Source organism: Elaeis guineensis, chromosome 8 (genome assembly GCF_000442705.2).
Source record: "Elaeis guineensis isolate ETL-2024a chromosome 8, EG11, whole genome shotgun sequence".
Lineage (NCBI taxonomy): Eukaryota > Viridiplantae > Streptophyta > Magnoliopsida > Arecales > Arecaceae > Elaeis > Elaeis guineensis.
The window spans coordinates 78,610,963-78,626,989 of NC_026000.2; the positions used below are offsets into that span (position 1 = coordinate 78,610,963).

General features: G+C 36.2%; 1 protein-coding gene across 3 annotated transcripts; it reads right to left on the reverse strand.

Annotated features, from left to right (window-relative positions):
- Positions 1-4,741: 4,741 nt before the first annotated feature.
- On the reverse strand, positions 4,742-15,357 carry LOC105035765 (protein HIRA). Of its 3 annotated transcripts, none has more exons than XM_073261924.1 (10): positions 14,931-15,355; positions 13,842-14,117; positions 13,430-13,681; positions 12,949-13,346; positions 11,806-12,856; positions 8,235-8,445; positions 7,907-8,147; positions 7,618-7,740; positions 5,557-5,674; positions 4,742-5,154 (listed from the first exon to the last, which is right to left on the reverse strand). In XM_073261924.1, the coding sequence occupies exons 1-10, from the start codon at positions 15,036-15,038 to the stop codon at positions 4,981-4,983; spliced, it is 2,952 nt and encodes a 983-aa protein (XP_073118025.1). In that variant the 5' UTR covers positions 15,039-15,355; the 3' UTR covers positions 4,742-4,980. The 3 variants fall into 3 exon arrangements, with proteins under 3 accessions (XP_073118025.1, XP_073118027.1, XP_073118026.1); XM_073261925.1 differs by having other exon boundaries at positions 4,990-5,154; positions 5,557-5,826; positions 14,931-15,357; XM_073261926.1 differs by lacking the exon at positions 14,931-15,355 and having other exon boundaries at positions 13,430-13,684; positions 13,842-14,022.
- Between the last annotated feature and the right edge of the window lie 670 nt (positions 15,358-16,027).

Sequence of the window (16,027 nt, forward strand, 5' to 3'; positions counted from 1 at the left end):
TTCACTTTTTACAAGAATTCATGCAAAATATTCATCTCTAAAAATTGAATCAGCTCAGTCTTAGACTGAGTCGGTTAACAACAGTGGATCAACCAAGTCTGATACTTAATTGACTAACTGTAAGTGAACAATAACTGTTACTGTTCGATCTGTGGTAATTTAGTCGACTCAGTTCCCAACTGAGTTAGCTAGAATAGGAGACTTGGTCGACTCAATCAAAACTGAGCGAACTAAGTTAGTGTGCCAGTAGTTTGTTCAAAATTTCAGCAAATGAAAATTCTGCACAAACCAAAATAAAATCAATGATAAACTAGTTTTTAGAACATATCCAAACATTTTATGATTCCATATTTTATTTTTTTGATTAAAATAATTTTTAATCCTTTAGATTAGATGGTTTACTTTTCATTCATTTTGTATCATATACAATCAAAACCTAGGGTTTCAAAAATTAGGATTTTACAGAAAAGTAAGTTTAAACCTTTCACGTTTTATCTTCGTGAACAAATAGCACCCCTACATGCCATAAGAGATTCCCATAGAATGGAAGGAGGGGGTTATAAAATCCTACTTTCTCCTATGACCGGATGGCCATGAATGTTCAATCAAATTACTTGGCTATTAGGTATCTAATCTAACCATGTCATATATGTAAAATTTAGATCTAATCTAAATCATGCTAGATCTCATCATAATCAGATCATGCTACATTCAAAATTAAATTTTTAATGCTATGTGCATACATATACATGTTATAATGGAACCACGCTCTGATACCATGGTTGGAAAACTGATAGGCGCAAAGCATGTATTTTTAAAAAAAATTTATGCAGCAAAAAATCAGATTAAATAATTTAATCTATATTACATGCTTAAGATCTAATCTTAACACCTATCTTAGGATCTATAACATGTTATGATGCATGTATATGATCTGAAAAATAAAATCAGTATGCATGATCGCATCAAATCAAGTGTCTGTAGATCGTATCTACACTATACATCCTATGTATATTAAGTACGAGTTCAGAACTTGATACTTTAGTGTGGGTAGCAGATCTCCACGTCAGAAAATTATGATCTTGCTAGTTGCTCGTAGCCGCATAAGGTGTCCGACCTCTACAGGTGATCCACTCGAAGTCCTACGATGATCTATTTCTCTGAGAGTGCTAGCTCGCGTAGAAACTACTGTAGATGGCTGATCTTCTCTCCTTATGGATCTCTCGGACTCCTCTGAAACTGTAGGAAAAACAAAGAGGGACAGGTGATGGATAGATGGAGGGAGAACTCTCTTCTCTTTTCATTTTCTCTCACCTAAAAATCCTAGAATAGATTTCTAGGATGCTCACCAAATAGGAGGTACTCTTCTATGCTCACACACCAAGGATAGGCTGCCCACCCCAAGACCTCACGCCAAAAACCTTAGAACATGCCTCAAGAGTTCTCATCTCATATTTTGGCGCATGAAAATCAAAGGTTTTATAGATGGCATGGATGGGGAGATAGAGTCCAAGTCCAAATCAAATTCGAACCAAGATAAGGATCAAGTTCCAAGCTGAATTCAAATACAATTTAAATTCAACTTGAACCAAATCTTATCTCATCCTTAGGGCTGTTAGAGTGGGCGACATGAGACCTTTTAGCATGGAGTTTCTCGTACAAATCTGGATCTGCATTGAGGTGCAGGCATGCGCACAAGGGTGGTCGGCGGTAGGGAGGAGTCCAAGCTGATTTGGACTCTTTAGGATTTATCCAATTAAGTCTCTAACCTCATCAAATTAGGTTAAATAAATTAGATCAACAGGAATCCAATCCAATTAGGTTCCAAATATGATTAAATCCTAATCAAATTAGAATTTAATTAAGCCTAAGTTCTGATCAAATCAGAAACTATTTATCCTTGATTATTAGATCATCTCATAACCTAATCGGATCAAACCAAATTAAATCTAATTCAATTAATTTTGAACTAAATCATTTTACTCAATTTAATTGAGCTAATTAGTAATCTAATTACTTATCAATCCTCCTATAATTCACTAATCCTTTAACGAATTAATTTACTGCAACTTTTACATAAGTCTAACCATCAATCAAATTAATGATTACAAGCTAGAATGATTCTCAATTGTCAATCAGCCACATGATCAGACAGTAACTTCTTTTGAATGTAACCTCATAGGTTCGAACCTAAGCCGATAGCACAGAAATAACTTTATAAACTAATTGATATAACCATCTAACAATAGGACCTGATGTCTGAATAGACCGAATGATTGCAAAGCAATATTCAAAAACCTACTAGCGTATGGTTACTATATAATTCATCCCTATGACCCTAATGCTCAAGGTGACCTAGGATGTAACTGTCAATCCTAGAATAGTCAACCACATTATATTTCAATCTTTCAAATTCATTACATGGATTATCCTGGTCAAGTTTTTACTAAATTAAAATATACTGATGCATTAACTCCTTATTCAGAGCAAATTCTGTCTTGACTCACGCATCGACTTGACAAGTACTTGACTGCATCCAGAAATCTTCCATCACCGAATTAAAAATTCAGATAGTCCGACATCAAAGTATAGTGAATTACTTGCAAGTCATCATGGTGATCTCAGGTCGGAGGGATACTTATACCCATACCCTTCGCGAGCTACTTTTTACAATAGAGTACTCCGTAGTTGGTCACATTCGGTATGAATATACTCTTATATTTTACCTATATGCCATACCAGTATCTCTATACTCCTTGGTTAAGAGGATGACCAACCTATATGGCATGCAACAACCTACACTTGATATCATTACCGTCCTAGTAATAACGTATTATTTGGTCGCGAATAAGTTTAAAGACTAAATCCTATATTTAAATTAGTCTTAAGGACTTCATCACATCCCAGGAGTTCATATTAAAGATGTAAACATTTATGATGAAATTATCAAATAATTTTTATTATTAAATAATTCATATACAAATACAAATAAGCACAACCATCAATAGGTTGATGATTGATTTTGGGATACAATTTCCAACACACTTCACCGTACCCAAAATATCCCACACATATTTCAAAGAGTCATGCTAGGAAACGAACCAAAGCAAAGATCCACATACACAAGATACCATGGTGATCTCAAGTCTAAGAATCATTTGCACCATTTCCACTGAAGAATCATCTTTTGACATACTAATAAAGCTCCATCAAATGTTCTCCCTGTGGATCAATTCAATGAACTCATTCTCTAATTAGCACTTACATCCTTGCATTAGTGTCACCACATAAGTGATTATGAGATCAATTATCTTCTTCATCGAGCATACATAGGATGTACCAGTTTTACCAGCATCATCGATTTCCAACTCGATGATCCTATGACTGAAAATATTTTAGACTTGGCCTATCAAGTTTTTAGATCTTACAGGCATGATCTCATTATAACCCCAAAACTATTGACCTAATCTATAGGTTCGTCATAATCATAATAATATGATATAATCAATGATGAAACACAATGCCTCATAAAACAAATGACGAAATACAGTGCCTCTCCATCTTGCATATATAAAATACACCAGTTTTATCAGCATCATCGATCTCTGACTCAATAATCCTACGATTGAAAATATTTTAAACTGGGACTATCAAGGTTTTAGATTTCACGGACATGATCTCATCATGGCCCCAAAACTATTGTCCTAATCTATGGGGTTCATCATAATCATAATAATATGATACAGCAAATGACGAAATACAACACCTCATTAAATATAAAATAACCAATATCATGCATATGAATAGGAAGACAATACAGAATAGTCCCATCGCATCATCCATACAATTGACTTTTATTATTCTTTCATGACCTCTCAAAAGCCAACCTCCAAAAGTCAAGCTCCAAGAGCCGATCTCCTGAAGATCGAGTTTCCAAAATCGACCTCCGAAAACCGACCTCCTTTAGCCAACCTTCGAAGATCAACGTCATCAGAAAGATAACCTCTTAAAAGCTGAGCTCTTGAATGCTGAGCTCCTCAAGACGACCTCCAAAGGCCGAGCTCTTAAAAGACGAGCTCTTCAAGCTGCTAGTCTAATCAGCCACGTAGGTGATTTTTAAAATCTCCCAACAACCTTCAAAATATAAATACGATCTGCAGCTGACATCTACTACTGACAACTTTGATTCACAAGTTAGTAGAAAGATTTCCTATCCTACCAAACTATCAAAACATGGCTTGATGACCTACGAGATCATGCCTAACAGCCTACTAATTCCAACTAATGATCTACAACTCCACCTCAATATAAAAGAGGTACCAAAAGGACTCTAAAGTAAGACCAATTTTGGAGGGAAAAATGACATCTCTCTCCCCATCACTCCCACCGTTCTCCTTCTTTCTTCTATTACTCTCAAGCTCCAACTAACTCAACCATCGAATGATCTCCTTACATATTCCCTCCAATGTCTCTACCTTCCTTACAGGTTCCCCCTGATGTCTTGATCTCCAGACAGTATCCAACTCCAATCGTATCACCATTGCATCGATGACTTGCAGCAACAGAAGCAAATTGAATTTTGGATAAAGAGGGCCCTGTACGTGCTTCTAGGTAACACTTCGTCAACCGTTGGTGAAACTCAAATAAAAGCTCCTGCAACCATGTTTTTGTAATGGTCCTTGCCACATCCAAAGTGTGCTACCAACAAAAAGCACCAATTCTATAAACAAGAGTAGGAACATAAGATAAAATATGAGATCGGACTGATGGTATTTCTATAGTTTTCATTCTCCATACAATATCCTCTTGTTGCACCCCCAACTATTAAAATATGATATGGGGTACGAGACAACACCGGTAAAGAGTGAGGTAAGTCGCCAGGCTATTCTATGGCAAAAGCCAGAGCAAAATGTACCATTTCCCTACAACACACGTGACTAATTCTCAGGCAAAAGGATCCGCTGACAGACAAAAGTCAAACTAGGAGCTGGCATCATTTGTGGGCGGGACCACATCCATTTGATCTGCACTTGCATCGGCAGTGTCATATTCAGAAAGGAGATCCATGAACTCGTTTAACAACCGCTGGACTTTCCGATTTGATGCCATAGCAGGAAGGATGTCTTCCCTGAGGAGTTTGTGCTTTTTCATTCCCTGCAATAACAACCACACCAAGATTTGTAGCATAGGATGGAGATTAAACGGCAATCAAGAAAAAAAAAATTAAAAAAATGTTAAGGCAATTAAAATATAGTGCCGACAGCAGCTTATTAATGTTCTGTTGTCTCGGAATGTTTGAGTTACCCATGACTTTTTTAAAAAATGCAATGATGCCATCGGGAATGACAACTTGATAACTCTAACCAGCAAAGAGATGTTTTCTTTGGCATGCAAGACAGGCATGCATTGCTTATATGCAATTTAATTTCCCAGATAGGATCAATCTACTTACAAGTTGCATGGCAGATTGTGATGGAAAATACAATGAGCAAATTGTGAAACTAATTTACAAAAAGATTGTAAAACTTTGAGAAGTAGAGATTGAGAGAGCCTCACAAGCACATAAGGATCCCATGCTGGGTTCTTTGGATCAGCAGAAGCAGCCTCAGCCATTCCAGTGGGAGGTCCAAGAAAGCTCTCGCAGACTTCACGCAGGCGGGATTCATCTGCTTCTCTGTAACATAACAAAGCAAATTTTGCTCTACTCCCTTCAAACCAAACTTAGTTATAGGTAATTGGGGCTTGCAGACAACCACTAAGTGCCTACACCTTGAAGTGCAGATGAAGCACATAGTTTGGTTGTTTGCATGCCACAAAAACCTGCATCTAAATTCAGTTTAGGAGAGTAGAACAGAAACCCAAAAAATGGATTATCAGCACTAACATCTAGAATTCCAATTCTCAATGTCGAAGCATTAATTATGAAATAAAGAGGACATTGCCCAGCAGATTTACATATGACCTGTTCCTATGCACCCATGGTAGGATGCATCCTAACAAAGCTGTACATGAAAATTTACACACTCTTTTACAGGAATGCGGCTTCAATTGGCACATGGGATTAGAAATTCTAGACCATCTATCATTGAGGTATAAGCAATTAATGTAAGCAAGCTAGAAGACAGGATTCAGAAATTTTTGGTTGCACAAAAGCACTTGAGTGGTCTCATAATGAAGTTGCTTAAATCAAGTGTGATAGGTATCTTGTAAGCTAGTGCTTATCAGAGTAGAATTGAAACACAGAAAAGCAAAAAGAAGAAAAGCTAAACAAGGTGGGAATCAAAGGGAAAAAGAATAAATATTGTTTTAAAACATTAAGAGTTCATTTGGTTGGAGTATGTTAGATTAGGGGATAATTTCATGATTCCTAGGAATCATTTATCTGGGAAAATGATTGGGGAGGAAAATAATTTTTACTATATTTGGTTGATGAAAAATTACTCCGAAAAATAACACCAAAAAAAGATTATTATGTTTGATTGGAGATAATTTTATATAGAAATTTGGCCAAATTTACAAATATGCCCATCAATATAAAGTAATTTTTTAATACTAGAATAGTATTGTCATCTTTAATCAATTTTTATATAATGACTATAATCACATAACTCTTTATATAATACCATCTGCATCTTAATTTTTTTACAAAAGCTTTTTATTGAATGAATTTGGGAAGACATCAAAACAAATTCAATAACTACATATGTATTCTATTTTCTGAGATTTATCTTTCTAGGTATTTTCATCATCATTATTGTCTCATTCTGCACCTCTCTTTATTAAATATATTAAAAGTATTTTTATCAAGTATAAATTACCATCACTTGAAAATTTACCAAATACCAACCCCTCAATGATATTTGTTTTATCTTCTCTCTATGAAGAATTAATATGGGACCCACTAATTCCTTTTACTATCTCTCTTCCACTTTTTATACCAAACATGATAATCTGATATAGAATTTATTTTCTCATGTCAAATTAACTCCAACCAAATAGACCCTAAGATAAAAAATATAGTAATTTGTAGACTGCTTTCTAGGAATTTATATTTTAACCTTATAAAATGCCTACTATCTAGAAGTCATTGTTTTGAATCATTAAAAAAGGGTGGCCCAGTGCTCGGTAGGGTCTGGATAGACTTAGATAATAATGAAGCAACCTTACCATTGCACCAAGACTCACACTCTCATTATTTTTAAGCCTGCATACTGCTTTCTAGGAATTTATATCATTAAGGGGAAAAAATTTGAAAAATCTGTTTCCTGCTTTCTAGGGATTTAATCTTATCAAATATCCTATTATCCAGCAGCATGACAGTAGGATAGTATTACTGCCTAAATTGAACTAACAATAAACCAGAAAGTTATCTACTGATAAATATTTTTCAGAGAATTCAAGCTTCCAGTTTACCTGGTTTTAAACAGAATGCAGTAAAACAGGGCATTGTTACACCAGCTAATCATGCAACATGCATCCTAGAAGTTTGGCTGAAAATTAATTAACTCCCAACTTTAAATATGAAAATTTGAAAAATATAAGCAGCAAATTAGAGTACTGCTGATTAAGGGAAGCATTATTAAAGCACTTACAGTAGATAAAATTACACACACCAACCTGGCTAAAAACCGTATATAGGAGAGTAGGCATTGGTGATATTCATTAGGTGACCTCAATGCAAGTGCTGATGCCAACTGTGTCTCCAGATGAGCACGTGTCTGCACTCCATCATCAGTCACCCTGCAACATAAGGTCACAATAAAATCCCTAATCAAACAGTGCCTATATGAAGTTCTAGAAAGTGCCAGCGTTTGACACACTAAAGGAACAATATTATGATGACATGAGGATTTGTCACTGCTTTATACTTCCTTAAAATGGGCAGCAGTATAAAGGGTGTACAAACCTGCTCCAGCTTGGCTTTCTTGCAATGAACTTTCCCACGTCAACTTGCAATTTGCCCAATTCACCACTCTGAATAGAACTCAAGTTAAAAGAGCTTGCATGATTCGAAGCTGGAAAGCAATCATCCGCTATCCTCAGCCAGCACCTCAGGTTCATGTCAAAAAGAAATGCATGACGAGTTGCAAGAACAACCAAGGGTGAGCCCGACCTCGAGAACCTCACAGATATAACTCTGATTGTGCCTGACATGAGACCAGATGCAGATCACATAAATATAATATATCTAGGGTGCTGTATAAGCATTATCAGCCTAAAATCTGAAATGTTACCTGCATCTTTTGCTGATGAATCCTCTCTTGAAGTGACCAGAGAAGCTAAAGAGTCATGCAGAAGACATGTCCTGTTAAAGAGATCCCAAACATATAACAATCCCCTCTTTGTGACAAGTAGTAACTTCCAGCACTCATCACAATCTATAAAAACTGCTGCAGAACCCATCATCATGGCTGGCATTGCTCGTCTTCCACACTTAGTGTAAATCTTATCAAATGGAAAGAAAAGATCATTTTAGTTATTCTATATAAATATGAACTGCTATGGAAAAGTACAAATTAAGGAGGAATTTGCACGTGGATTTAGATCAGTTCACACTAATCCCACATAAAATCAGATAGTTTAGCACCATATATCCCAGAAGTATGCACATACAAAACTTAATAGATGCCTAAAACATTTGGTGAATGTAAACATGATGCTGATTGTCATAATAACTACACCATCACATCATACTTGAATGAACAGATTAATCATGAATCTTGAAAATATTCCATCAGATGTGTCATAAGCTGATCCCCCACAATAATGAGATTTGGACATGCCTCTACTACAATGGGAATCAAGTTTTGGGTGATGGCTAATTTAAGCAATTGAAGTAATTAGAAATAGCAGGCAAAAGATTATCCAAAAAATTCTTTGACAAATCCAAAACAGGCTGAGCTATGTGGAAATGTAACCTCAGAAATTTTGCAAGCATCGCATAACATACAATTTAATGCATGATATAAGACTAAGGCCAGCTTCCCCTTGAATATTTGTGTATAAGAATCCTTAAAGTATATATAAGCAGCTTAATTTCTCAATTATCAATTCCAAAAATAACCTTAATTAGACTTCTCTTTTAAAAAGCTTAAAACATGCTAAACTTCTGTTGAAGAAGAGGCTCAAAAAATTCTAAAAAAGGTATTTTGGTATTTCTAGACTCCAAGACTTTTGAAGAAAGTATCTTCACATTTTCCAGAATTTAGATTTTAGTTAAATTATCCCAAATATAAAATCTTGGGCAGCCGCATGCATCTGCACATGCATTATATTAGTTTTTTGTATTTATGCATGCATGCATGTATATATACACACGCATTTATGTTCAAAAACTAGTTGTATAGCATGCGCAAATTCACATTGACCTACTCATTCCGATTCAAAATAATTGTAGATATAGGCTGATAATAGTATCTAAATTTAGATCAACATGTACCATGTAGATAAATCAGAAGATGTTGATTTGATGCTTCTCTTATTACTTATTCCATAAATAATATCTATGTCTAAATAGAACCCAAGTTCCTATAAGATCATGAGACTTACAGTTAGTTGAAAATGTAGTAATATTTAATTCATTCAGAGAAGTGATACGATGTTGAGTGCTAAATTAGTTTTCCTCTCTAAACTAAGAGATAATTTAGTCAAGTTAGTGTAACAACAATATCAAGTAACAAAAGAAGAATCAGTGCATAATTTTGTTTCAGTTACCATCACATTGTATCAATGTATATTAGGTAGTCAAAGCTTATCTAAAGTCTATACAGTAAAGCTCATATATAAGGTTTAACTTGGCTTTTTATGGTAGACTTTTGACCAAGGCCTTCGATGACAGTGTAGGCTTGGCTCTGCATGATCTCATTCACCATGCTGGGCTTCATGTATACCGCCACCATCACCAGCTTGGCTCATCCTAATGCATTCTCATGTCATTGATAGAAATAGATGGAGGATGCCCAGTTAGATAAGGGGGCAAATTCATCATGAGATAAAATGTCATGACTGAGTGGAGAAGAGTTGTTTCGGCCACCCTATAATCATTACTTTAACATGATTCCAATGAGGAGACAGAGAGAAAGATCTATGTCTCTAAGAATAATTGAATTTTTGGATCACTTGGTATCTAGCATATCATTTCTAGAGTTTGTGAAACCACATATTTCCAATATCTAAGGCATTAAATCAACTAAGTCAGGATTAAGCATGCAATATGATGGATGTTGTTTTGAGACTTGGAATTCATGTGGGCTTGGAATCTAATATGGAGCTAATATCCAAATTTAATATGAATGATCCATATAAATGTGAAAGAGAGTAAATATTTGGTATTTGTCAAAAGAATGGAGAGGAGCTGTCTCATGAAACAGTTGCAAAGCATAGAAGTCAGGTTGCACTGGAGAAGAAGAAAAACCTTTGATGAGTCTCGAGCAAATGAAATAGGAAGGCTTCAGGGGTTAATAAATTGCAGAGTGGAAAAGCAACTGACAGAAGTCTGCATGTAGAGAAGCCTATGAGGGATTTCTACAAGGCATTCCAATCCACCACAGTTATTGTTTTCGACTAATCTAAGTAAACTGTGAATTTCCATGATACTTCCATGGCATAAAATCCACCATCAACTTCTTTGTGCTTCAACGAGTTTTTTATTTTTGCTCATAAAGGAGTAAATGTTATATAGCTTATCATTTTATTGTACTCTTGCAGTTGTTGCTAGTTTCAAGGGTGTGAAACTATTGGTCCAAATCTTGAATTGGACAATGTTGTGAGACTAAGCCAAGAGGAGCCTTAGTTGGAGAGATTTTAATCGATTTTCTATGCAAAATCAACTAGATTGATTGTGAACCCACTTAAAACAATCAGACTATAATCAAAGATTGATTATAGTTGAAATTTCCAAGTAAGGGTTCTTAGGGAGTAATGTAGGTACTGAGTTTGACATCCAATCACCATAAAAATTGTCATGTTTGTGCTTATGATCTTGCTTTAATTTATTGCATTACTTTTCTATAGTCATTCATTGCATACACTTCACTTTCTCACATTTAAATTGAAGATTAGTGCACATAGTTGCTTTAAATTTTTAGGAACCCAATTCAGCGCCCCCCCACCCCCCCCAACCCTCTCTCCTCTCGTGGGTTGCTACATATAGGCAACTAATGTGGAAAGCTTTGCACGGCTCGTCATCTATATCATGCCTGATAAAAAATTAAATTTCTGATAATTTAAAATGATAACTGGAACCATGAAGATATTTCCATTTTTAAGAAATACCAACAATGGAAGTCAATATAAGGGAATGCCTATCTCACTCCTATCAAATAAGACACATTTTATATCTCTAATCTCATTGTTCATTCACTAAATCAAAACATCAGACGAAATTGCATGTTTCCAGTGCTAGTTTCCTAACTATGATTACGAATTTCTATATACAAAGTGATTTATATTGGGTGTATGCTTCGGGGAATACCTAAGGTTCACCACCTATTTGGGCAATTAGACTACCTTACCTTGTGTATAATTTTTTTTTAAAAGCATATTTGTCACATTAAAATTGACAAAAAGAATATAATCATATTGTATGCCTATAACTCCAATTTGTCTTAATGCACTCATGTGAAACTAATCTCAAGATATCAAGAAACATCAATCCTACACTTTTCCTGTTCTTTGGTAAATTGTAGTCACAAAAAATCATTGTCACATAAGAGCTACTTAAAGCATAAACCATCTATTTAGAGTTCAATTGAATTTTATAATTTCAATAACATTTCATCTAGCATAAGATAATTGCAAAAGTACCTGTAGGCAGCCATCTTCACAACCAACAGCCCAAAAATTGGCATTCCCAGCCAAGACAGTTACTTTTCCAGATATATGATCAGACCAAAGAGTCTGAGTTCCTTTCATGCAGATTATTTCAGTTTCCTTTGCAACGAAGGTATTTCCATCACCAATTATGTCATGCACAGACCTTTCTATAGGCTTAGCTTCCAAGCAAAGTGGTAAGCTGTCATCATTACTTTTCTTACTAAATACCCGAACAGAGAGAGCATTGCACGAAGCCAGAGCACCCGGCATGCATATTGACCCTGAATATTCTACATTCATCCTTCCATCATTTCTAGCTGAGGGTGCCTTTTCAATAACAAGACTTTCATTAATGTTAGCCCTTGCAGTGACTCCAGAATGCTCCTTTGACCCACAACTGTTGCATTTTCCAGCATCATAGCTTCCACTAAATGGTCTCTTAAGGGAAGCTTCCTTTATTCCACTATCAGCAAGAAGCACTCCATGATCATCCTTTTGTTGACCCAAGGCTAAGGAAGAAAAATCCACCTGCTGAGCTTGGACCACACCAGAGATATTTTCCTGATGGGCAGGAACTCCAAGTGCTTCTGGAATTATTCGTTTTCGTCCATCAGGACGTCGGTATTCTCTCTGTTTTACAGGACTACTAATCTGGGTAGATGCAATTTGGTTTAAACCATCACCACTGACCATTCCATTTTTCTTTCCATCTTCCACTAGGGTTTCAGAAGCCTTTGGAAGTGAGTGGCCACCAACTTGGTTTGCAGTATCTGCAGAGGACTTTCCAGGAGTCGGATTTTGTTGAACATCGGATGCACCTTTCTTGTTAGCTGATTGCTTTGCAGATACAGCCTCTAGCAATAATTGTGCCGGGCTTTCAGCTAAGTTTGCTTGCCTTCCTCTGACATCACCATATCGACTTCTCTTCAACTCATCCAACTCAGCATCAGTTAACCTATGCCCCAGCTCCTTCACTTCAAAATGGAAAGAAGCCACTGTTCCATCCAAGGAGCAGGCAAAAAGTGCATACCCATCTGGGCTCCTGTTTCAGAAAAGGTGAAGTTTAGGTTTAAGGGCAAGAATTGGATACATAACAAGTCATCAATGGTGTGTCAACAAGATAGAACCATTTACCATGACAAGTCAACAACACTTTGTGTAAAAAAATGTTTGGCAACGAATAGAGGACGGGCACTTGCTGTTGTCCATACAGTTATAGTGCGATCCTGACTTCCAATAGCAATGACATTGTATGGTTGTAGCTCTTTTGCCGGAGTCTTAGAGTCTCCATTGGTCCATCCAACAGGTGCGGCCTTTGCCTCCAGACCATTGGAGAAATGCTTCCGAAACATAGAATGGTTGAACTTTACTACAATAATAGGTGCATTGTGGCCTAGAAAGTCGAAAGTAGCGGACCATTCACCTCTTTCTAGCACAGGTGCTGAGTGTCTAGGTTTCTGAAAGCCATGGGTGGTAGTGATAAAATGACCACAAGGGGACCACCCAAGTCGCCTGAAAAAAGTGGAACCAAGCTGAAAAGGACCATTATTCTGTAAGCAACTGATTATATCAAAAAAAAAAAAAAAAACACACAAAAAGCTGATATGTTACATACAGATTTTGCCCAGTGTCCATCTGTCCTGTGAGCAAGACTCCAGTCACTAGTGCGCCATACGATGACAGTCTTGTCATCTGACTGACTCGCTATAAATGAGCCAATAGGATCCCAAGAAACTCCTTTAACCAAGCTGGAGTGCCCTCTCAAGACAGCAGTGCATATGCCATTAGTCATGTTCCATATGTGAATAGTATTATCCAAACTGCCGCTAGCCAATGTTAAGTCATCTGGAGACCAATTAAGATCCACCTACTTCAGGCATTGAAAAAATAAAAATTCATCTGTTAGGCATACTTCAATCTAAGATACTTTTTTTTGAAAAAAAAAAAAAAGAATTTAAAGTCAATAAAGCTTCATTAGCTGAAGCAAAACAAAGCAGACATCAAAAGAAGTGGAAGCAGGTAATTACCACATCTGCAGTGTGACCCCTCAAAGTCATGATGACTTTCCAATTCTCTACATCTGGAGGCTCTCCACTACCAAATTCAGTCGTGCCTGATCCAGGTTTTCTCTCATGAATGAGAACTACCTGATCATCAGACCCAGAAGCAAGATAACGGCCATGCTTAGCCCACCTAACACAGTTCACTGATCCAAAGTGATCACGAAGAGTCGCCAGTAATCTTTGGGCTGAATGGTCATCGTCAGAGTCCTTCCCCACTGACTTCATGTTCCATATTCGAACCTTCATCAAGAATATGCCAACAGACATCAAGATACACATGTGCAAATGCATCATGTAAACCATGTGTGAAATGTAACATCAATGCAACAGCTATTCACTCAACAGGTTAATCTGCAGTGCTCTTTAAGACAATCATAAACATAACTCCAAATTCATAGTACATTTATAAACAATAATCCCAGGAGACAATTCAGGTACGAACTATGGACAGAACTGGTATAATAACATGGAATGCAACTTCGGAAAATAGAAGTAGGTTTAAGCTAAAAGAGCTAAAAGAATAGTCACTGGCCACTAATATTTACACATTCATCACATCTTTCAGTCTATCATCATCAAATTACATTTGTTTATGCTCATCACCAAGATGTTCAGAATTTAACTATTGCATAAATAATCAACTACAAATTCACACGATCATACAAAAGTACCATAGAGATATTTTGAAATTCTAAAATTAATCAAAAAGGCTTGTACGAAACGCAATTGACATATGCAAACATCCAGAGAACAGGTAGCTATTAAGAATTATATCGATACTGAAACTTATACACAATTCATCAAATTTCTTAGATAAATCATCATCTCCTCAATCTACCAAACTTAAATAAAGACAAAATAGAGAGTATTATTACTCTTAAAGTCAGAGTTCGTTTAAACCAAGAAGCGGAATGGTACTCAAGTAAACTACTGTCAAATGGCTTAAGAAGGCACTAAATGGGAGTGAAAGAACACCTGAAACGACGACTATAATCCATGAGATCACTTCAAATGTGCGAATAACCAAAACGGATTTCAATATAAAAATCTCACCTTGTGATCCCCCCCACCGGTTGCGAACCTGAGACCGCCCACTTGGATGTCAATGGAGAAGATCTGCATCCCCTCATGCCGAATCCAACCGGGCTTCTCCGTAATCATCTTCTCCTACTCTCTCTTGCTCCCACCGCTTCAACTGGACTTCCAATGCCTCTATCCACGGCCCCCCTTCTCAAGTCAGAGAAGAAATCCGCGAGCCAATGGCCGGAGAACCAAAACCCTAGCCGGATTCCAGAGAAAACCCTAATAAGACTTCAGAGGAGAGCTGAGACCGAGAAGGAACTACAGGGGGCGGGGATGGAAAGGAAAACCCAAGGGAAAGGGGAAGGTTTTGGGGGGAAATTGGAAGCGCGGAATTTTTCTTTCGTATTATGTATAAAGGGACGTAGGAATCCAGTTTTGATGTTGGAGAGACTATTAAATTGACATACTGGGGTAGAAAAACTTAATTGATAAGGATAAACAGTAGGGCGACTTAGCTCTATCAGCTGAATGGCGTACACCGTCCGATCTGGCAGATAAGTCCAACATTGGCCGTCCGATCATAACAGAAGTTTTACTAAAATAAGAAGGAATTATAAAAAAAACTTTCTTCCTTTGGCGATATATAATTTGTGTTTCTCTCTCCTGTTTTCCACAGTAATACTGTAGGAGAAACTTTAAAAGGTATGGCAGTTGATTGATATACAATAACTTAAATGAATCGTATATCTATTAAGAAGAATATCCCTATTATTTTTATTAAAGTTTAAATAGATTATTAAATATATATTATTTTAAAATTTAAATATATTAAATATAAATATGTTATTTAGAAATAATTTAGGCACTATATATATATATATATAGCCCGATACAACAAATATGCTAACAATATAAAAACAACATCCTATTTCATCCTGGTAATTAATTCACTAGCAACATGGTATATATCATTTTCCTTACTCCATTATTGTTTTGAACCTGATTAACTATCTATTTATAAATATAAAATCTAAGTGTAAATTTATGAGTTGTTTTTAACTATAATTTATCAAAAAGATCGATAAAATATATTCATAAAAAATATTTTTACTCTTGAATCATTAGTA

Excerpts from the sequence above, each read along its gene's own strand:
- LOC105035765 (XM_073261924.1), bottom strand. The coding sequence starts at position 15,038 with ATGATTACGGAGAAGCCCGGTTGGATTCGGCATGAGGGGATGCAGATC. Across the intron at positions 12,857-12,948 it reads AGTGTTGTTGACTTGTCATG|GAGCCCAGATGGGTATGCAC; the intron begins GTAAATGGTTCT and ends TTTCTGAAACAG. Across the intron at positions 8,148-8,234 it reads TTCATCAGCAAAAGATGCAG|GCACAATCAGAGTTATATCT; the intron begins GTAACATTTCAG and ends GTCTCATGTCAG.